General features: G+C 36.9%; 1 protein-coding gene across 1 annotated transcript in view; it reads left to right on the forward strand.

The window, feature by feature from the left end:
• Positions 1-24,910, forward strand: part of LOC133654305 (probable G-protein coupled receptor 153) — a 73,709-nt gene that overhangs the window by 5,740 nt on the left and 43,059 nt on the right. Inside the window, exon 3 of the mRNA XM_062054595.1 lies at positions 21,736-22,314. Coding sequence (XP_061910579.1) covers positions 21,827-22,314 — 488 coding nt within the window. The 5' untranslated portion in view covers positions 21,736-21,826. The remainder of the gene's footprint in view (positions 1-21,735; positions 22,315-24,910) is intronic.

Here is a 24,910-nt window from a genome sequence, read left to right on the forward strand (position 1 = left end):
ATGCCTCTATAAGGATGAGCACCGAATCCGGTACTTTTTTTTAGCATCGACCGAATCCCGGGACAACGATTCACGTAAAATATAACGGTGCCATGTTACGGTTCTTGGGATGCACGTGACGTCACGTCAAGTTGCAGACTCAGCCGGCTATAACTATGGATTTAGGGATAACGGTATTAATGATAACCACAGTAAAACGCCCGACGGTTAGTAGTACCATTTTAGATTAAAATTTTCGAAAAACCATGATTTATAACTACATTTTGATAAACTCACAGATTGGCTGGTGCTAGCTTGCTAGCTTAAATGATAACATGAAAACAAGAGACATTGACATCTTTCCCCATTAAGAAACAACATATCTCAATCTAAACTTAAATAAAGTCATTGCTGTTTGAACAACTAAGCTACCTTTTGTGCACATCGAATCTAAAAGCTGCGCTGTCTGAAATAAGTGGGACAACCAAAGAGTAGAACGTAATAAATATTAGATTTGATTTGCAACGCACTTTTTATTTAAATATATTTTAAAGTGCTAAGGTACAAAACAATAAAAGTTTAGCCATTGAAACAGATAAAATACTAAAACTAAAGCACTTTCAGAGAAGCATTATATAACCAAAACATGCAAAATAGTGGAATTTCCAACAGTGTGTCTATTCATTTTAGTTATTAAAAAAAAATCAGATGATTTCAGGGTATAAGCACATATTGAGCCCATTCAACAATACTGCAATCTTACTGTAATAACAGTGCTACTTTTGGTTGCAATAACCGTGATATAGACTTTTCATCTCGTTACATCCCGAACTCTTAACACTTGGCCACCATTCAAGCAGCAATTGTTGCAATTCAATGCTACAAAGTAATTGACTCAGAAATGTCATAATAAAGAAGCTATAGCAACTGGGCAGAAGTTATAATAATCAGCTCATTTTTAAATGTTCCAATAAAAAATTAGATTTTATTATTAAAAACATTTAGTATTTATCAACACCATACTTGCCAACCCTCCCGGTTTTACCGGGAGACTCCCGGTATTCAGCACCTCTCCCGATAACCTCCCGGCAGAAATTTTCTCCCGATAAACTCCCGGAATTCAGCCGGAGCTGGAGGCCACGCCCCCTCCAGCTCAATGCGGACCTGAGTGGGGACAGCGGCGACAGTCTGTTTTCACGTCCGCTTTCCCACGATATAAACAGCGTGCCTGCCCAATCACGTTATAACTGTAGAATGATCGAGGGCGAGTTCTTGGTTTCTTATGTGGGTTTATTGTTAGGCAGTTTCATTAACATCCTCCCAGCGCGGTAACAACACACAACAACAGCAGTCACGTTTAGTGTACCGTAAAGCAGTTCGTCTGCCGTAAACAGCAATGTTGTGACACTCTTAAACAGGACAATACTGCCATCTACTGGATAGCCTCTGGAACACTGAAATTCAAGTATTTCTTTTATTTATATGTATAATAAAATAAATATATATATATATATATATATATATATGTATATATATATATATATATATAGCTAGAATTCACTGAAAGTCAAGCATTTCATATATATATATATATATATATATATATATATATATATATATATATATATATATATATATATATATATATATATATATATATATATATATACTGTGTATATATATATATGAAATACATATGAAACACTTGAGTTGGTGAATTCTAGCTGTAACTATACTCCCCTCTTAACCACGCCCTTAACCACGCCCCAACCCCGCCCACAACCACGCCCACCGCCCGCCCCAGACCACGCCCCCCACCTCCCGGTATCGGAGGTCTCAAGGTTGGCAAGTATGTCAACAAACGCAAAAGTACCGAACATTGGTATCGATTCCTAGGTCCCGGGAATTGGTATCGTATCGGTTCAAATGTAAAAGGTACCCATCTTTATGCCTCTATGGTTTGATTGAACATTTTCGGGACTTATGGGGATACCAAATACACAAAAACAAGAAAAGTTGGTTTTGCCTATTAGGTCCTCTTTAAGTGCTTAAATATTCCCTTCTTTCTGGAGTCTCCTTGCTCTTGCAAAGTAAAATACATTAAAAATGGTTCATATTAAATTGTAATTGTTTGAAATGAATCCACAACGACCCTGTGAATAAATGTTAATCATTTGACAGCACTATTGCCGACACAACAGCCCGAGTGTCAAACTTGGCTTTGTGTCTTTAGCCTGCTCTCTACTGACTGCTCTTCTGGTTTAGCCTGCAATGTTGATAATAAGACAATAATCACAGTGCATGCTTGTCTAAACAACAGACTTGCGGACGTTCTAATGCTTGGAAGTGTTCCATCACCTGAGTACTTGAGACAAAAACCCTGTGCCATATGGTTCCCAGTGACTCTTAGCTGGAGGTAGCTTTCCATAAACAGGAAGAAAGCCTCGGGTTACATGATGGAAAATTCAACGACTTCCTCTGTAAGAAGCTGCTTGCTCCAACTAAAGTGTTTACACGATCCCACGGGGCTATCAAACACCATATTGTCTAATACGTCATTTTGAGTCCATTGTCGTCTCGCACTTAGAGCACATCAAAAGCTTGTCCGAAATATTCTTACAAAAACAGTATGAATGTGGGAAGGCTCACACTTGACTAGGTAAAGTAATCTAATCCAGAAACAATAAAAAACAGAAGAGCCTATCAAAGACAGTTCAATTAAAATGGAAAAAAAAACAATTAAATCCTGAGTCGTGGTATCGAACGTAATGGCCCCTTTAAGTACCTCTGTGTACTATGGTACTCCTGATACTTCCTAAGGATCATTTAATCAGAGGTGATCAATTTATTTAATACGTTCACAGATGACTTGAATTTGTGTTTGCACTATGAGAACATGCAGTCTTTTAGTCATAACTGATTCATAAAGTGATGACAGATGCTGCCCAGTGTAATGGGCCGACTGGGACAACAGACTTGGTCATGTTTAACCAGGGACCTGCGGTCAGGGTAGGCATGTTGGGCACATGGGCGGGCCCGGGCAGAGTAAGCCGTGTCTGCCCTGGGTTGGAAGCTGTTTATTTTAATTAATTTTATTTCTACATCAGAACAGGCCAAAATAAGATGATCAGTAATCAAAACAAAGGTACGTTGAATAAGACGATAAAACAAGTACCGCATTTTCCGGACTATAAGGCGCACTTAAAATCCTTTTTTTTCCTCAAAACTCGACAGTGCGCCTCATAACCCGGTGTATGGAATAATTCTGGTTTTGCTTACCGACCTCAAAGCAATTTTATTTGGTACATGGTGTATTGATAAGTGTGACCAGTAGATGACAGTCAAGCATAAGAGATACGTGTAGACTGCAATATGTCGGCAATATGACTCAAGTAAACAACACCAACATTTTATATGTTCCATTGAAAATATAGAAAATCTATCAAAATGTTTTAGTATGACTTTGGTAAGCTATGAAGCCACACAAATTGATGGATTGTCGGCGCATTAAACATACTAGTATTATTATTATTATGTTCAGAGTTCACAAATGTTTGTAAATATACCGTGCCTGAAAGATTATTGACATTGAATGAGAAGTATTGGCATGTGTTGCAATGTTAAGATTTTATCATTGATATATAAACTATCAGACTGCGTGGTTGGTAGTAGTGGGTTTCAGTAGGCCTTTAAGTACCACAGTATCATAAACCTTTACTAGCATCATAAACCTTTATTAGTATCATGGCGGAACGACGCTCTTTTTAATTTTTATTGCCAACCTTAATCCAACAGCAGGCTCAATTCCAAATATGTATCCTCTCTTGCAGGCACGTCTCTCTCCTTTCCCACTGCACTTCCTCATTCTCCACCAAACACCTTTAAGGCGCGGTACATTCACAAACATGGGAAGTCTGAACAGCACATTAACATAAACAATAACAAACTGTGTTTTATCTTTAACAGTGTGCATTTTACTTTGTATCTGTCTTATAGGTGTAGTTTTAGCTTTAGTTGTGTTTTTAACATTTAATTTAGTAAACATATTTGTTTTGAAGCACAAACCAGGAGTGGCAACGTATATTGTTAAGTATTTATTACAATAGAGCTTTCTATATATTCTGATCCATATTCTTAGATTAGGGCAGGCTATATGATATTCATTTAGTTTTATCATAAGATGTTCTGTTCAAATGAAGCCAATAATGAAATTTTTGTGTTCCCCTTTATTATGAAAGTATCAAAATACTTCCAGATATGCATTAGGAGGATGTGATGGTACAACTTTGTGCAAGTCCAAGTGCTGGAACTTACTGGTGTCATCTTCTGAAAAGGGATGCATTACATTCTCAGCAGACACAATATGCACCAGTATGATCATATTTTCAGCATTTCTTTGAAATGGGAACATTGATGGGGAGGAACCATGCTGGCTCGGCTGTTATGGCAACAATAAAAATTAACAGGAGGTAAAATTTTGCATCACAATAACACATCAATGTTATTGTGCAACCATGCTTTATCTTTATTTTGGAAATATTGTCACCCTCAATAACACAATGACGTCATGCAGATATACACAGCATGAATGAGAACACTTTTCCCGGATGTGTGGGAGATCAAAAAAGTGTCTCCATCTGCTAAAGCACAATAATGATTAAAGTTGTGGTCGCTTGTGCAAATTACTGTAAATGCAGTGGGAATATGTTGCGGTATTTTGCGCAAATTCTGTCAAATCCTCTCCCTGAGCCATAAATAAGTTTTTCTACGGTTCCTGTGTGTGCAGGACGGCGGGTTAAAAATCAGGTCCTGAAGATGATTGGTTATGCATAAAGGAACCTCAGCTGGACTCTGATAACGAGATAATGAGAGGTAGATTGATTGTGTTTTGGCCTCCAAGGGCCGACCTTATCCCTAATGCTATGACGGAGAGCTCTTCTGTGTGTGTGCGTGTGACACCGTGAACCACGTGAAAAAAATATAATTATTTGATGCCCTACTCTATTATTTTAGACTCACTGTTAGCGCAATCCCACTCTTCTTCTTAGAAGCATTATAGTAGAATACCTTTAATTATTTAGTTAATGAGCCCCTTTGGTCACCTAATGGTCTATCTGGCAATACAGCCTGTAAATACAATGCTCGTAAAAATCTGATTTGTAATAAAAAAAAAAGTAATTTCCTGTCATTTAGGACAGTCTTCCAGCAAACTAGAAATAGAACGCAATATCCATATGTATTGGGGCTCCGGCCATGACCACACTGACACGGACATCTTAAAAAAAACACAAATACCTACATTTTTAAAACAATTACAATAAATTGAACAACAATTGAATGCAATTGGTTTTTGCCTGCCTGTGTGGATGCGTTGAATTCAAAACATGCACGATTTATTTGAAACAGTATTAACCCACATGCGTAATTAAAAGGCCATAGCCCTTTGTTTTTCAACTGTGGTTGTTTTTAAAGGGCTTTATAAATAAAGTTGGTATGGTATGGTATGGTACATGCAAGCTTTTCCAGGCTTTGATTGGTGGCTGCATTTCCCCGCTCAAGGAGCTCATGTTGGATTTTTTTTAGTGTAGTAGCATAGTTAGTATTCCTGGTTGCAACAAATGACTTCTTCAATATTTTTGTTTAACTGCATACAGGCAATCAATTTTGCTAACAAAAACAGGTTTAATTGAAAAATGGACAAAACAAAAACAATGTGCATATATCCTGGTTCAACACATCTTACTATTTTATAGTATTGTATTACGATATTATTCATTCTAATTAAAAAAAAAAAAAAGTTTATATATATAAATAAATATACAGAAATATATAAAAATAATAGACTTTAACAAAAAAAAAATGACTCAACTTTTTTTTCTAACCAAATCAGCGTTGACGATAATTATTGTATTTGTACGATCATTTCACCCTCTGTACGATGTTGGTCAATAGTTTAAAAAATCCCATAATTTCTGATAACTTGAATCCCTGAATTCATGTTTTTTAGCAAACACAAACAGGATACCTCCTACCCTTCGTCTCCTGATATTGTACCTCACATGCCTTTTTATGGACAGCTGTTCTGCTAATGGCAGCTTTTCTTCTCCAAAGTGTTGTTAGTTGTAGTCTGCGTAAAATATTTTACTGCAGCAGATGATCCTGAGACGGGATGTAACGGTTACCGGTTGTAATAATACAGGTACGGTTAGTATTATCATTTCAAAACAAAATTATCGTAAAACCGTGATTGATAAACACAGTTTGACGAACTCACGGACAAGTGACATTGTTAATTTCCTAGAGAGACAAATTAGCGTTCTACTTACAATGCTGACATGAGTACTATAACAAACGTCATAACCTATTCTATATTTATATGAACACTTTGCTGTCCGAGCAAATAAGATGTTTAATTGTGTACACTGAACCAACAGGCTGTGCTGACTGCTTTTTTAGGACAGAGGCCTAGACACAGATGTGAACTTGTGATGCTCAGTGTTATTTACCATTAGGAAAACAGAGGCAATTGCTGGGGTCCCGAGATTTCTAGGGGCCCCCAAAGATCTCCTAAAAACAATAAAGTTTTCCACTATTTAAAATATTTTCGTATTTTTTTTAAAACTTCCCCCTCCCTTCTCCCACAATAGACTATGATTTAATGTTACTGCGCATGTGCAGTGTGCTCCTCCAGTTGTTCCACACGACATTAGTAATGTTATTTGAGAATTCAAGTTTGATGCAACAAGCTTCCGTAGCCAGTCAGCATACAGTACAATGCAGGAGGCTAGCTTAGATTTAGTGCAAAGTAAGCAGTCATATCTTCACTTCCACAGAGTTTGGAGAATATATGCTTTTAAGTTGTTAAGCATAGGCGTTTTATGTTACTTTTGTTCTCTTAAAATCTCATTAAATAGACGTTTAAACATGTTAAACAGTTTGAACGTAAGAGTATGTGAAAGTTTGACTCCTACCTTGTTTCTTTCCCTGACAACCTCCTTAAAGTTTTGTAATCAATCAGAAATATTAAGCAGTTAAAATGTGCCAAACATGGGGAAGTGTGGAAAAAGTGTTTTGCTTATCGCCCATCATGCACTATAATGGATGTATTTATGTCTAATTTTAAACTATATATACATGTTTTATAATGTCTACAAAGTTCAATGAGCAGGAGGTGTGTTATGTGCAACCGTGTGTTGACTTTATTTGTTGTTATAAGTAATTTACACCATGAGTGGGGAACGTTGTTTGAATTGGGTCTTATATATTGATGCTGTGCTCTAATCACTGTCAAATGAAATTTGTGGTCATTGTCCATCAATTCCATCTTCGCTCACAAAGAGGTGGCAACATCACTCCAAATCAATCCATAGGTGATTAAATTTAGGCACATAGACCCCGCGCGGCAATCTCGTCTCGCCGCACTGAAGAAATCGGCAGACTGCACTCAGCTCATGGGCAGTAGTTTGGATAGCCCTGATGTAGATTGTGGTGTATAGTAATGTGAGAAAGACACAAATGGACTACATGTTCATCCCTACAAACCTGTTTTGTGGTTACACACTACTCAGGGGAATACATATATATATATATATTTTATTTTTTATTTTTTTTGCTGTCAAAATGTGTATATATATATATACAGGTATATATAATATATGTATATATAATATATGTATATATATTTATATATATATATATATATATATATATATATATATATATATATATATATATATAATATATGTATATATATATATATATATAATATATATGTATATATATATATATAATATATATGTATATATATGTATATATATATATATATATATGTATATATATATATATATATATATATACATATATATATATATATATATATATATATTAGGGCTGCAACAACTAATCGATTAAATCGATTAAAATCGATTATTAAAATAGTTGCCGATTAATTTAGTCATCGATTAGTCGGATCTATGCTATGCGCATGCGCAGAGTTTTATTTATTTATTTTTTAAACACATTTTTTTTTTCTTTTTTTTTTATAATAAACCTTTATTTATAAACTGCAACATTTACAGACAGCTGAGAAACAATAATAAAAATAAGTATGGTGCCAGTATGCTGTTTTTAAAAAATAAAATACTGGAAAGGATAGAAATGTAGTTGGTCTCTTTTATCCGATTATTAATCGAAGTAATAATCGACAGATTAATCGATTATAAAATTAATCGTTAGTTGCAGCCCTAATATATATATATACACACCGTATTTTTCGGAGTATAAGTCGCACCGGAGTATAAGTCGCACCTGCCGAAAATGCATAATAAAAAAGGAAAAAAACATATATAAGTCGCACTGGAGCCCGGCCAAACTATGAAAAAAACTGCGACTTATAGTCCGAAAAATACGGTGTATATATATATATATATATATATATATTTTTTATATATATATATATATATATACATACACATATATATATATATATACAGCACAGGCCAAAAGTTTGGACACACTTTCTCATTCAATGCGTTTTCTTTATTTTCATGACTATTGTGGACTATACTATCTATTATTGTAGATTGTCACTGAATGCATCAAAACTATGAATGAACACATGTGGAGTTATGTACTTAACACAAAAAGGTGAAATAACTGAAAACATGTTTTATATTGTAGTTTCTTCAAAATAGCCACCTTTTGCTCTGATTACTGCTTTGCACACTCTTGGCATTCTCCCGATGAGTTTCAAGAGGTAGTCACCTGAAATGGTTTTCACTGCACAGGTGTCATAGTTTTGATGCCTTCAGTGACAATCTACAATGTAAATAGTCATGAAAATAGAGAAAACACATTGAAATGAGAAGGTGTGTCCAAACGTTTAGCCTGTACCGTACATATATATACATATACAGTGTATATGCATTTATATATATATACTGTATATGCATGTGTGATATGAAATTTCAACATCGTTACATTGCTGGTGTTGGGTAACCTCAAAGTGGGTGTATACAAAAATATTACTCAAAACACCCATCATTTTAAGCTTCTAGTATGGCAATTGGTCACATCCCATCTGGTAAACCTGCAAATATTACAGAAAAATTTAATTGTTTCAGTTACCTGACCTGCTATAGAATAATTAGTGACGTGACGGCGTCTGGTGTGATGTATGAAATACAGGCAATTGCTTTCGGCACAACAAGGTGGGAGAAGTTAGTGTAGAGTGGTCACAACTTCACATTTTCTTTCTTTAAAGGCTTTGCAAAATGCTGGTTTTGTTATGATTCTGATACCACCCCCAAGGGCGGAATCTTGGCGGTATGATTTGGTACGCCCATGTTTTATTTTTAAAAGAACAGCGACCTGGAAAGACTCAGGCTTTCAATTGTATTTATCATCTAGTATTTTGAACAAAGCCGGACAGTGGCATAAAAACTATGCGGTGGTTTAGGGCCACAACCACTAGGTGGACCACATGATCGTGGCCTGGGCTTTTGTAAAGATTTAAAGAATTGTTTTTTTTCATTTAAATCTGTCAGTTATAAGATATGACTTCATAAAAGTTAGGATTAAATACATTTTGCTGTCAAAGTTCAATGATAAGGTTGTTTGAATCAAATTAGGAATGTGTAACATAACCTACACCCCCTTGCAAAAATGCACCCTAGTTTAAAGTTCAAAGTTTATCAAAGCTCAAATTTAAATATAATAAACCTTTTTGTGGCAGCATGGGACAATGTTATGTTTAAGTTTCATTTGTGCGTCTTATAATTGTGGTGTGTTCTAGGAATTTTGATTAAAGTTTGAAACAGAGGCATCACTAGTTTTCAACGACGTGAGAGGCTCTACCTACATGCACTAATAATGATATTTATTGTTTTTATAATAAAGTGTTATTTACTAATGATAATCATTTATTAATAAACTAATCTCTACCTTAATATATAAAGTAAAAGGAAACATGACAGACTTTTAATCATATTTAAGTGAATAATGACAGGTTGTATGATTATTAAAACTCACATTCTGGCTACTTTATATAAAAAATGTTTGCACTATTTTGTTATTATGGTTTTACATGTTTTAAAAAGGTAGTTTCAACCAAATTAAGCCAATACTTATTTTTTAGTGGGGCGATAATGTAAAAATGTTTTGGGTGGGGGTTGGGGCCTTTTACTAGTCTAATATTAAAATAATGCATTAGTAACATTATACAAAATCTTGGGTCCAGGGGCCAGCCCTGATTTTGAAGGAAAACACACACACCCTTTCACGTCCTCATTTTTTGGAAGGAATAATTGTAGCCCACAGAACTTATACTAAACTGTGCTTATTGTGCCACCACTTCTCAAACACAAGCCTCCATATGCTTGTTGACAAGTGGGCTGTTCTAGCACATTTCATTAGGCCTAAAGATGAATTATTTAAAAAGGACTTTGCTCTAAAGACTGTGTTTTCTCAGTGGCTCCCCCTTATCAGTCATTACCTTCAAGTTAGAGACAAAAAAGTCCTGTAATTGTCAATGCTCCATTCCCGGGAGCGGTGGCATATTTTGCTGGAAGGCCCAGGGGATTGTGGGTGATCAAGCTGTTAGTCCAAGTAGCGAGGATGCCCATCAGTCAACGGTTTAAATTAAAGCACTGCTTCTTGCTCCACTGCTGTTCCCATCTGCTACCACGTGCTTCTCAGGGTGTGCACATATATTAAATTAGGCACTGTCGCATAATAATGCATGCACCAGCAATGTCATTATCAGCAATGGTGGATTCAACAAAGAAGAGAAAAGGCTGCCAAGTAAACAAAGGCCGATAGCATAGAACATGCAGGACTGCTTGTTCTTTCTTGTTGGCTGTTTATTACGAGACAAGCATTGTTCGAGACGCCTTTTGTGTTACTCCTATTCCAATCACCATGATAACCTTCTGCCAACCAATCTTGCACTGCAGTGTGCCCAGCTTTAACTCTTTAGGCACCACTTGCCTGAAAATGTGACTTTAGGGCAGACCTGGGCAAATTAAGGCCCGTTAAGCTTTTCAATCTGGCCCGCCGGACATTCACAAATAATTTTTTTTAGATCTTTAAGATGGAAACTGTAGTGTAGTGATGTTTTCAAATTACCGTAAGTCTTGAACTATACAAAGTATTGCAATGGTTGGAATCTGCGCTTTTGCATGATGTACTAGTTAATATAGTAAACTAAGTCACAGCAGCTCAGACGAGTTACCAAACAGTGTGGGTGGGGAGCCTTTCCACAGAGTGTTTCCAAAGCGGCCAGCCTGAAATGCGGGTGTCAGGGACAGACGCGGAAGGAGATTTTTACAACAAAGTTCTAAAGCTTAGTGATGTATCAGATATATCAGATTGTATATTTATTTCGCTGTGTTTGTTGCATTTTTGTTGCGTTTCGCTTGATTGTAAAATATGTCGATCGAGAGGGGGTGTGAATTCATATGTTGTCAATATTCAGTGTTTTAACGTTCGTAGTTAATATTGTAAATCTCACATTCTTTATTTTAATGTACATTCTGGGTGTCTCATTCAGTAAAAAAAATGTAAAATTCCATTTTGTTTTTTAAGGCGGTCTTTCATAACGTTTTTAGCATTTAATCAGACATTATTGTGAGGTTTTGTATTAGTGTTCCTAAAAATAGGACCAAAGCACACATGGGGCAGTATAGCTCAGTTGGTATAGTGGCCGTGCCAGCAACTTGAGGGTTCCAGGTTCGATCCCCGCTTCCGCCATCCTAGTCACTGCCGTTGTGTCCTTGGGCAAGACACTCTACCCACCTGGTCCCAGTGCCACCCACACTGGTTTAAATGTAACTTAGATATTGGGTTTCACTATGTAAAAGCGCTTTGAGTCACTAGATAAAAGCGCTATATAAATATAATTCACTTCACTAATTCACTACTGTACAGCAGATTTTCCACTGCAAAATTTTTTAAAATTTGTTTTTAATTTAATTAAATTTTTTTTATTTTTTTAAAAAATAAACCTTTATTTATAAACTGCAACATGTACAAACAGCTGAGAAACAATAATCAAAATAAGTATGGTGCCAGTATGCTGTTTTTTTTCAATAAAATACTGGAAAGGATAGAAATGTAGTTTGTCTCTTTTATCCGATTATTAATCGATTAATCAAAGTAATAATCAACAGATTAATCGATTATCAAATTAATCGTTAGTTGCAGCCCTAATATATATATATATATATATATATATATATATATATATATATATATATATGTGTGTGTGTATATATATATATCTATCTATGTCTACATAGATAGAGAGATATACCGGCCCCCACACACATTTTTTCTCTAAATTTGGCCCCCTGAGTCAAAATACTTGCCCAGGCCAGCTTTAAGGTTACCAGACCCAAAAAAGAAGTAAATGGGTTATACTTATATAGCACTTTTCTACCTGGTGCCTCATTTTAGTGCGAAATCAATGCAGTCTCAGCCAGTACTTGGTGGTGATATTGTGCAAGTAACGTCTTGAAATTAATGGAATGTCCTGATAGAAGCACACAGAGTCTGTAGCTCTTTTTAAATAGTATTGTCTAATTTAACACATCCTAAGATACAATGCTGGTAGCCTTCTGATCATAACAGCGACAAATGATCCACCATTCAGTCAAACTGTAGTACAGTAATCAGTTTCAAAACGTCCGACAAATGAATCGTAAGAGAAAAAAATAAGTAAATAACTGGTGGTGTTTTTTCAGAAATGTTTAGAATTTTTTGTAAAATAAATGAAATAATGCAAATGCAATTAATTCGTTCTAGGCCCCACAAAATAAGACAAAACACATTTTATGGAGAATATTTTACATGCAGAAAACAATGCGATATAAATAAATATATATATATATATATAATTTAATATTCATAAACCATAAATACATATAATTAAATATGCATGAATCTATATATATATATATATATATATATATATATATATATATATATATATATATATATATATATATATATATATATATATATATATATATATATATATATATATATATATATATATATATATATATGGATTCATGCATATTTATTTTTTACCTTTATTGAAGACTTGTTGACAAAGACAGCGATGTGCGAGACGAGTGGAGAGGAGAACCATCCAGACACCGCTGTTGTATTTACTATGAGTTCTTTCTTGAATTCAATAGCATATATCACCTTCTTTATTAAAGTGCTGTCACTTGCAACTTTCTTTGGTCCCGTTCTGGCTTATTTTTCAGTTTTACTCAATAAAGAAATTATATTTTGTTTGGGCACTCGATTCCGCACAATGATACGTGGGCAAACGGACTAGTTTCTTTTGTGCGATGTTTGGAGGTATTATAACCATATGAAAGCATAAAGCATATGAAAACTGAGGCAATATGTTGTTGCATAATTTTGTTGAAAACCAATTCATAAAAAAGTAGGGTGTTCGAAACCAAGTAAATGGTAAATGGGTCGTACTTGTATAGCGCTTTTCTACCTTTTTTAAGGAACTCAAAGCGCTTTGACACTATTTTCCACATTCACCCATTCACACACACACATTCACACACTGATGGCGGGAGCTGCCATGCACGGCGCTAACCAGACCCATCGGGAGCAAGGGTGAAGTGTCTTGCTCAAGGACACAACAGATGTGACTAGGATGGTAGAAGGTGGGGATTGAACCAGTAACCCTCAGATTGCTGGCACAGCCACTCTCCCAACTTCGCCACGCCGTCCCCGGTTATATTGTACTACGTGTGTAGCTGACCTTGCAGAGTCTGGAAGAAGATCCCTACATGACTATCTGTTGGCTTATTGATGGCCTGGACTCTCACATTATTTTTTTATTTAACAATTGAATTTATCCCTCCCTGGAAGGAGGGTCCTTTCTGCGGCCCCTTCTCAAGGTTTCTTCTTTTTTAGATCAAGGGATGTTGTGAGTTTGTAAAAGCCCTTTGAGACACTTGGGATTGAGAGATTTATAAATACATTTTGATTGATTTGATTGATACCGATGATACGAAACTAAATCATTTAAAATGCACCTTTATCTGGATATGCACCAACATTTCATATGTTCTGTGCCTCTATGGAATATGCGCCAACCCTTCTACAAGATTGTAACCAATGGTGATCTCAATATTGCCCTCAGCCATACGCTTTTGCAGAGGTAATCAATCAAGAGTAGTCATATCATGTTGTACACGTGTATTATAGTTAAGTACATTGTGTCGGATTGAAGCCTTTTGTATGATTATTTTATATATTTTTTGACATTTTGATAATATAATAATAATAATAATGGATTAGATTCATATAGTGCTTTTCTCACAACGTTGTTGGTGACTGCTTTTTCAGTTTCAGCTTGGCAGGATGCATTTGTGATATCATACAACCAAAAAAAGTAACTGCACATGGTTGATGTCCCAAACATTGATAGCACAGTGAAGTGGTTACATTCGGTTTCAGTGTCACTTCTTTTTTTCCTGTCATTTCTGCATTTTCTAAACTGTGCTGCGAACAAAACTGCGTTTGGGAGAGCAGCGTTTGGTGAAGCAAACACCTGGGCCTCCCTGGATCAAAGCTAGGATTCTCTTTTTTTATTATTTTTTTTTACATCGCCGCCTGGTTTGATGTCTTTTTTCTTTTTTTTTGGATAGTTATTAGCACCGTGAGCTTACTTTGATGTTTTCCATAGTTGAATATTGTTACTGATGGTTTTTTTATGTTAGCTCTATTTATAATTCAAATAATTTTGTGTTTGTTCAGTGCTGTTAAATGATTTGATTCAAGGGATAATAAGTGATAATTTGTTTAATCCTGTTTTCATATGACAAAAGACACCCATTAGTAAAGACACATGTCGACATTTTGTAGTCATTTTAGGTGTTTTGCTGCTGACTTTGACAGTTTTTAGCTACTTTGAACATTGCTTTTATTCATCTGGAACTGTCACAAGAGATTGATGCTTTGGTGTGTATCTTTTAATCCAGGCCTGGGCAATTATTTTGACTCGGGGGGCCACATTTAGAGAAAAAAATGTGTCTGGGGGCCGGTATATCTGATTTTTAGGAACATTAATACAAAACCTCACAATAATGTCTGGTTCAATGCTAAAAACGTTATGACAGACAGCCTTAAAAAACAGAATGGAATTTAAATTTTTTTTACTGAATGAGACACCCAGAATGTACATGAAAACAAAATGTGGGATTTAAAATATTAGCTATGAACGATAAAACACTGAATATTGACAACATATGAATGTCACACCCCCTCTCAATCGACATATTTTTTTACAATCAAGTGAACACAACAAAAATGCAACAAATAGCGAAATATAAACGCTAAGGGTAAAAAAACCCCCACCTACAATCTGATATAAAACTTTGTTGTAAAGATCTCCTTCCGTGTCTGTCCCTGACACCCGCATTTCAGGCTGGCCGCTCTGGAAACACTCTTTGGAAACGCTCCCCACCCACACTGCTTGGTACCTTGTCTGAGCTGCTGTGACTTAGATTACCATGGTAACTAGTATTGAGTTTGAGTTTGAGTTTATTTCGAACATGCAAGCATACAACATGATACATCACAATTTCCAGTTTCTCTTTTCAAGAGTATATCATGCAAAGGCGCAGATTCCAACCATTGAATTACTTTGTATAATTCAAGATTTACGGTAATTTGAAATCATCACTGCACATCATAATGGCAGCTACAGTTTCAATCTTAAAAATCTAACAAAATTATTTGGAAAATGTCCGGCGGGCCAGATTGAAAAGCTTAATGGCGTGCGGCCCCTGGGCCTTAATTTGCCAAGGTCTGTTTTAATCTATAATCAGACTCAATTACCCTCCCTTAAATCTGACTGGCTACCCAGCAGGCACAAGACATTGATACAACATTGATTATATATAGATTTCCTTTACGACTGACTTTGAAACAACGTTGAGGAAGTTTATTAAATGACAGATACATTTATAAGGTGACATTTTACAATTACACAAGTCTTGAATTAATGGAGGCAAAATGGAATGCAGGGCTGCAGCTATTGATTATTTTAGTAATCTATTGATTAGTTGTTTTAGGTAATCGAATAAAACACACTTTTTAAGTCTCAATGTATATTTAAGAGAAAATAGTTTGATCAAACATTTTTTCTGCTTGCATTAACCGTCTTAATTTTTTTTAAATAAATGCACATTTAAAAACAACTTAGCTGTTCGTCGCTACACAGATCACGGTACCAACACACCACCGCTCTCATGTACGCTCTATTGCACCGGCCGTGTGGAAACTATGTCCACAAATGTAAATTTCCGGGCAATCTGTGCGATGCGTTTTTTTTCTTCTAATTATCAGTTACACAGATTGAACGATTAATCGTAGCAACATATCTAAGCTTTTTTCAAATCGTTTGAAATCGTTTTTTCTAATTGTAGCTGTAATCGAGTGCTAGTTTTTGGCCCAAAGAAAAAAACACCAGTCCATCATATTTATTTTGTTACAAAGAAAGTAAATTTAGTGTTGTGAAAATAATATTATTCTTAAAATTGTCACAACTGGGTCGCATGGTGATGTGCGGGTCGTTCTCCCAAGATGCAGCAGGAACGCCGGAGGCAAGGTGCAGGAAAGGAAATTATTTATTCCTCATAAATCATACAACGTACCAACAAACAAAACAATCGTGCCGATAGCACGGGAAGCTAGAAAAAGGTTAGTGCGAAAGCTTAGCATATCAACAGGCATAGGAATCAAACAAAGTAGACGTCGTAATTGTTGCATGGAAGCAAATAAGAAAGCCAGACTGAGTGTGGCGAAAAGCAGGGAATAAGTATCTCTCTGATCAGTGCCCAGGAGCAGGTGAGTGTCCCGAACACTAATCAGAGGCAGGTGAAAACAATCTGCAGTCATGGCAACTAAAACACAAACCCAGGGGTGCTCAAAACAGGAAATGAGGGAGTCAAAGACTAAACAAACATGATCCGGGCTGCGGATTATGACAAAGATACACATTTCTATGTAGATTTTTTTTCGTACCAGAGAAAAATAAGAAAAAAATAACAATCGTTAATTTTTTTCATGATCAATTGAGGAAATATAGTCAAACACGCGTTCCTGATCGATATAATAAACTTTTCACATACCTCATTTATAGTGCTGTATTTCTGCACCTCTGTGTTCTCTGTCCTTTTTCTTGTGTGACCAGCAAAGTGACTACATGACATACTTTGGGTCACCAATTTTTTTTTCCCCCACAAATTCTACCGAGCAACACATTTCATAAAGACTATCAGTTATAGACTGTTTGTCGTTTGTGTTGATTAGTAGCCATTCTTCCTGGAAGAGATTGTTGTAATGTTTATAAAAAAACAAACACTTTAAACAGTAAAAACATTATAGTTTTCTGGGCGTGAAGCCAGCCTAAACGGTTGGGACTTCACCAAATTGTTGTCACTAAGATGGTTGGTTCCAAGAGAGACACAGAATGATGGTGATGATGAGGTCATTTTCACTGTCCCCTCTCAGGGGTGTTGCCTGCAGCACATCAGTGTTTGGACAATCCAAAATACAGGAAATTGATGTGACAACATGCCCTGGCTGTGTGGCGAGATTTGTTCACCTCACACTGGGGGACAATGCTTTCTCTTCTAGTACTTTGGCATGTAGTAAAATATAATGGAAAAATAGACCCTTATCGTCCATGATATTAATGTACCTGATGTTTTTTTTAGCTTTATGTGACAATATTTGATTCTGTTTTGTTTTGGCCGACCACATTTTTTTTAATTCACGGTTTACTGTCTGTCATCAGGATTAAACACTGCATGGATCAACTGTTGTAAAGCTATGAATATGTGCACATTTAAATATGTTCAATATTCAGTGCTGAGTCACAGAAGCCAAGCAGCAAAAAACCTATTTTGTATGATAGCCATGTGAAAAGTAGGATAACACGCATGTGCTTGTGTAGGATAATGCTTCTACTGCTGATTTGCTACACGCAAAGGGACAAACGGTAGAAAATAGATGGATGGAACAGAGAGAACATTTGCCAAAACATGCACCCCTGCTGTGTTGCCTGTGCTATTTCTTTCGCACTAATACACCACATGGTAGCGCCGTTAACAATAACCATGACCATAGTCATAAATCAGATTTACTTTACATTTCTTACATAGCTACATGTGCTCTGCAAAACACCCTCTGTAACTTTAGTGTGTTTAGTCAAATCACCACACAATTTGGTACATGTTTTTAAGGGACCGACAAGCACATGTGTGTAAAATTTCAGCAAAATTGGATAAGAAAAAAAAATGACATTGGGACCTTCTTGGGCAGCTCTTCATCATAGTTTAATTTTGAAATATATTATTATAATATATATATATATATATATATATATATATATATATATATATATATATATATATATATATATATATATATATATATATATATATATATATATATATAATATATTATATATAATATATAAATATATTATATAGGGCCCAAAGATTTCCACGTAAGCGGATTCGTGGGATTTGCCAATAAAAACGGAATCTACAGTTAAATGTAATATCACAGAAATTGTGTGTCTGGGAAATCATGTTCCTGGAGACCGCTCATTCAATTTTGAAACACTCTCGGACTAAACAATTGTGAAACGGCCACTTGAAACACAGACTAAGTGCCTGGTTTACTAAAGGTTTGCGTGTACTAAAACACGTGCAAACCTGATCTACTAAATGTGTGCAAAGTGTATTGCTTCTATTAAAGGGGAACTGCACTTTTGGGGAGAATTTTGCCTATCGCCAGACACACGATGAACAGATGAGAATCGTCTTTCCTACGTGTGTGTCAATATTTTGGACGGTCAGAAACAAAAAAATATTAGACATTTTGTCTAGTCAGCAATTTCCTTTTATAATTTTACAGCTGCTGGATGACTTACATATGACTATAATATATCTCCAACATGAAAATGTGTCTTTTGCCCTTTTCTTGCAGTTGAGTCGTTCCAGACGCAGGAATGCACTGGTGATGCGATCCACAGCTTTGCGCACAGAATTAAGTGTCAGTGTGGGTCTGGTATAGATTGAGATTGAGAAAAGGTGTTACAGATTATAGATGTGTGCCGCTGGCTCAACATATCGCACACGGGTAGAAAAAAACCCTGTGTGCACGCAAAATCCTCATTTAAATAAGTGCAGTCTGCACCACTTTGCACTGCACCAAGACAACAATCTTCATGTGTTGTTGTGGATGAGATCACCGATGCCAAATATCAAACATTGTCATTGGTGAGTTAATGATAACTTGGCAGCTTCTAATACTAGCTAATCATAATACTAAAAATTATAAGCATAAGTGAGTGTTTGCAGAAATGACAGCTGACACGGTGCAAGTTCAATGTACAGAGAGGCACTTTTTCCCCCAAAAAAACTTGCTTAGAGCCCCAATTTAGCTTGGGGTGTCCTGACATAACACAAACAGTGTTGCTAAAAAAATAAGTAAAGAAAAACAACAATTGTGTATTTTTAATGATATGGCTTCTCAACTTTAGAATCCTTCCCATTTTTAACAGGTGCAAAACATTGGATTACTCTTATAATTTAATATGTTTTAATGAAGCATTACACTCCAAGCTTGTTTGTATTCTTCCCAATTAAGCACATACGTAACATTATCTTGTTATCATTCACTTTCTTTGTACCATTACTTTACTGCTGGTAGGGATGTAACGTAATTTCATATCACAAATATCGTGACCAAAATTATCACGGTTATTATTATCGCAGTATTGTAGGATGTGCTCAGAAAGTACTTACACACCAAAAATCTTTTGACCAAGTTATTTTTTTATACATACAGTAAAGGAGTATGTATAAAGTTCTCTCGATGAGCTTCAAGCACACCTGTAAAGTGAAAACCATTTCAGCTCATCGAGAGAATGCCAAGAGTGTGCAAAGCAGTAATCAGAGCAAAGGGTGGCTATTTTGAAGAAACTAGAATATAATACATGTTTTCAGTTATTTCACCTTTTTTTGTTAAGTACATAACTCCACGTGTGTTCATTCATAGTTTTGATGCCTTCAGTGACAATCTACAATGTAAATAGTCACGAAAGTAAAGAAAACGCATTGAATGAGAAAGTGTGTCCAAACTTTTGGCCTGTACTGTATATATTTTATATATATATATATATATATATATATATATATATATATATATATATATATATATATATATATATATATATATATATATATATATATATATATATATATATATTTTATATGTATTAAGAAATTTAGACAGTTAGAAAAAACATGTTTACATGTTTGTGTTTCCTATGCTTCACTGATAGTGTTTTAGTTTCAGTATTTTATCTATTTTAATAGCTAAGCTTTTCTTGTTTAAAAAAAAAATGTGTACAGAAGCATTTTAAGATTTATTTAATTGAAAAGTGCTAAACAAATACAATTTATTATTATTTATTATTTCTGGCAGACGTTGTGGCGTCCAACTCTGGTCAGCGATCCTTGAAGGCAGCGTAAAAACGCCTCCGTCTCATATTCTACAGCTCAGCTTGTAGGTTTGAATAGCTTAGTTGCTCAGACAGTAATGTGTTTATATAACTTTATATTGGGGTAGGTTGTTTCTTAATAGGGAAAAGATGGTAATGTCTCTTGTTTTCATGTTAGCATTTAAGCTAGCGATCTGGCACCAGCCAGCCTGTGAGTTTATCGAAGTGCACTTATCAATCACGGATTTTTGATCATTTTAATTTAAAACGGTAATACTAACCATCGGGGGTTTTATCGCAGCTATCATTATTACCATTTATTGTTACATCCCGAACTCATAGTAAGCTAATAATTAGCAATCTAGCAGAAAACTGCTGGCACAGCATGGCTCAGGTGTCGAGATTGGTTAGACTCCAACCCGATGTTTGCGTGTTTGGTGCTCAGTCCCCCTGTGACCATGTGGAAGTGTCCTTGATTATGATACTGAACCCACAGTTCCTGATGCTGCGTCACCAGTAGGCGCATAATCCATTTACCATTGAAACAAGATTCACAAATCATCAGCGCTGGAGTTGTACTTTTCTTTGAAAAAACCTCCTAAAGTTCATGTTTACACTCTTCCCATGCGTACGTTGTTCAGGGGAGGCTCAGACAGGCTACTTTACGCAGCTGCTGCCTCTCTGGTGAAATCCGGTACTGCACATTACTTCCGAGAAGTGTTTTTTTTTAAAACTTGTTTTGATCCTTAATTGGGGCTTTTTCAGAAAACACCCGGGACCTGATACAAGGGGGAATAAAAAAAAAGAACTCAACATTGCGGCAAAAATTCTATCAATCGACAGAAAGGAGCAGCAAGCCATGCTGGGAAGTTGGCATCACTCTTAGCAACGCGGCATGACCTCATGCAGCACGATGACGTTGGTTTCGGAGTCACCGGCGCGTTTCATCCATTTTATAACTCTCAGCTTAATGCTGCCATGTTGCTTGCGGCTGTAAAAATAAAAATAGCCCTGCTGACTGATCAGTGCGCGCTCTCAGCCGCCACAAATGAATGACTTTCAGTATTAACTGTAATAAAGTGTGCTGATTAACATAATTAACTCACTGGGATGAGGGATTATGTTTGATGAAGGATTATTTTGAATTGGACTCACTAATACAATGAGATTACATCATCGCCCCCTCTCATTCTGATCCCCAGGCAAGCGGCCCGGATCTGCCCCCCCTCCCCCTAAACCTCCCACTGCCATGGAGAGCGCTCGCCCCCCCATGTAGGATGCCTGCCCCGTCCGATGCCCGGCATCCCCTCCTGCCCGTCACCACCACCTCCTCCTTGTCCTCGCGTGTGCCCGCTCTTGCCTCCAGTTCACTGCGGCCCCCCAGGCTGTGCCCCGCCCCGCTCCAACATGGTGGATGAGGCGACCGCCATGAAGGATGACGTCATCAACGCCAACACGCTGGCTTGGCTGGTCTGCTCGGGCGTGTCCATCCTGGCCAACATGTGGAGCATCCTCAGCGTCAGCGCCAAGCAGAAGAAGTGGAAGCCGCTGGAGTTCCTCATCTGCACGCTGGCGGGCACGCACATCCTCAACATGGCCATCCCCATCACCATGTACTGCGTCATCACGCTGCGCCGCCAGCACTCCAACTACGAGTGGAACGAGGGCTTGTGCAAGGTGTTTGTGTCCACCTTCTACACCCTCACGCTGGTCACCTGCTTCTCCGTCACTTCACTGTCTTATCACCGCATGTGGATGGTACGCTGGCCCGTCAACTACAGGTAAGACACTTTTGTTTGTGTGCTTATTGTCCGCTGACACCGTTGACACGTTCCTTTGAATGTCTACCAAGCTACCTATCTCTCTTACACTACGTTTACACTGCAAGCTAAAGTGGCCCAAGTCACATTTTTTCAAAATCTTCATCAGCCCACAGGCCCCAATGTGGCCCCAATGTGGCCCCAATGCGGCCTCGACGCCACTTAAATGCGCAGTTCGATAAAGTGAAAGCAAAGGATGTTGACCGGATACAAAATAAAATAAAAGTCTCCACACCTTAAAAATTTGTGTTTTTTTAATGACTTAAAGTACTTAAAATCCTTTTTTTTCCCTCAAAACTCGACAGTGCGCCCTATAACGCCTGAGGTACGGAATAATTCTGGTTTTGCTTACCGACCTCGAAGTAATTTTATTTGGTACATGGTGTAATGATAAGTGTGACCAGTAGATGGCAGTCACACACAAGAGATACGTGTAGACTGCAATATGACTCAAGTAAACAACACCAACATTTTATATGTTCCATTGAAAATATAGAACATTACACCCGGCGCTCAAAAATCTATTAAAAATGTTTTAGTACGCCTTTGGTAAGCTATGAAGCCGCACCGCTTGATGGATTGTACTGTGCATATGAGTATTATTATGGTGTGTGTATAAGGTAAGCCATATTATCTGGCGTTTTTTTCCCCGCAATATTATGCAAAAGCAACTTTTCTTACCTTCTGGTACCTGCTGATCTGTATTTCGGCCGCCTTTGTAATCCGTGCCGACACCCTAGTCGATAAGCTTCTTCTTTTTGTCTATCTTCTTGCTAAGGGACATTCATCCTCCACTGTTGCCGTTTCTAATATGAATTAGTGTAAAGTTCTTACTTATATCTGTCAGTAAACTCGCCATGAAAGCGCTAAAACATACCGGTGTAGTGAGTTTACATTATTCACCCAAGGAACTTTAGTAATTAGAGCGTTCTGATCGGACGGATTTTCACGGGACACATTTCCGGCAGATGAGGAGATGCTGCTCCGCTATTGATTTAAGTAAAGTCTGAATGTCATTAAAACAGTTAGCTCCATCTTTTGACACTTCTTCCACTCCCGTCCTTGCACACTACACTGCTACAACAAAGATGACGGGGAGAAGACGCTGCCGAAGGTGAGCCACGAAAATAAGGCCGCCCACAAAACGGTGCATCATGAAGCGACTGTCAGAAAGCGGCTTGTAAATGGCCTGTAAAACATAATCTATGCAACATTTTGACCAAAGAACCACCATTACATGTTATGTAAACCACAAGGAAGTGTTTTCAATTTAGAAAAAAAACAAAACCAACATGACTCCTTTAATGCGCTCTATAATCCGGCACCTTATACAGTGTTTTAAAAAAGATCGGAAATAGGCCAGTCATCGGCAGTGTGCCTTATAATCCGGTGCGCCCTATTGTCCGGAAAATGCGGTAATATAATGTATAAATGGATGTATATAGTGTAATATATTTGGTAGGGTTCTAATCTTTTTATGGCTGTTAAATAGAGGCAACACAGACGTCAGGGTGGATCTACGTTAGCTTTATTTTTCAACTCACTTACGTAAACAACTTTCACAATGCATGTAACATGTAAGTAAATGCGCCACAGCATCAATACCGGTCCTTCAACAATCGCTATTTCTTCGGAATCAAAATGTATATTCATATATTACATATAGCCTATTAATTGCGCACTATTGACTAGTGATGTACCGAAAATCTTCCAGCCGAAAAATTACTTTGTTCATCGAAACCAGACTTGCGATGAGGTATCCACTTCTGCTGCCTCTTTCCCCGCTCACACGAATGACGTAGCTCGCACAAAGGTGACGAAAAAGTTGCAATCAGGTCGTATTCAGGAACCATTTCCGTTTAGACTGAAGTCACATTTGAAAAGATCAGATTCTAATCGGATTCGGACTACCTCTTGATGTGACCAAAATCTGATGTGAAAAGATCAGATTTGAAGCACTTTTAGACTGGCAAAAAAAAATCTGAGATGTCACTTAAGGGCAAAAAAATAAGATTTGGTGTGCTCTGTAAACAGGCCCTTATTCATTTGAAGTGGGACACTTTATTTTTCAGCAGCATGGGAAATTGCATCCAAACCTTTGCCACTTCATAATTAGAATCGTTTGCTCAAATTTGACACACCTAAAAAATGTAAACACAGCATGACTAGAGTTGCGCAATATAGGCAATATGTGATATAAATGATATAAATGTGTCTGACGATAGAGCTTTTAATATGGAGAGTGGGAGAGGACTACAGAATTTTCGCCGTGATTGCAGTACCATTTCTGGCCACCTTCCTACATCTGGCACCTTTAATGTGAGCGGTGTCCTGGCTGGTCCGCCAATACTATAGTCCATGGATCGCTATTGCAAGGACAACAATTCTTGCTAGTAGCAGTTGCATTCAGTCCAGTTGCTCCACATTGTTACTTTGATTAGCCACTTAAATGAATGATTTCCTTGGATCAGTACCAGGTGACACTTCTCTCCAGCCAATGCATCTGTTTGTGTTAAGACAACGTGAGAACCTTCTACAAGGAGCATCTGCCAGTTCT

Source organism: Entelurus aequoreus, linkage group LG07 (assembly GCF_033978785.1).
Source record: "Entelurus aequoreus isolate RoL-2023_Sb linkage group LG07, RoL_Eaeq_v1.1, whole genome shotgun sequence".
Lineage (NCBI taxonomy): Eukaryota > Metazoa > Chordata > Actinopteri > Syngnathiformes > Syngnathidae > Entelurus > Entelurus aequoreus.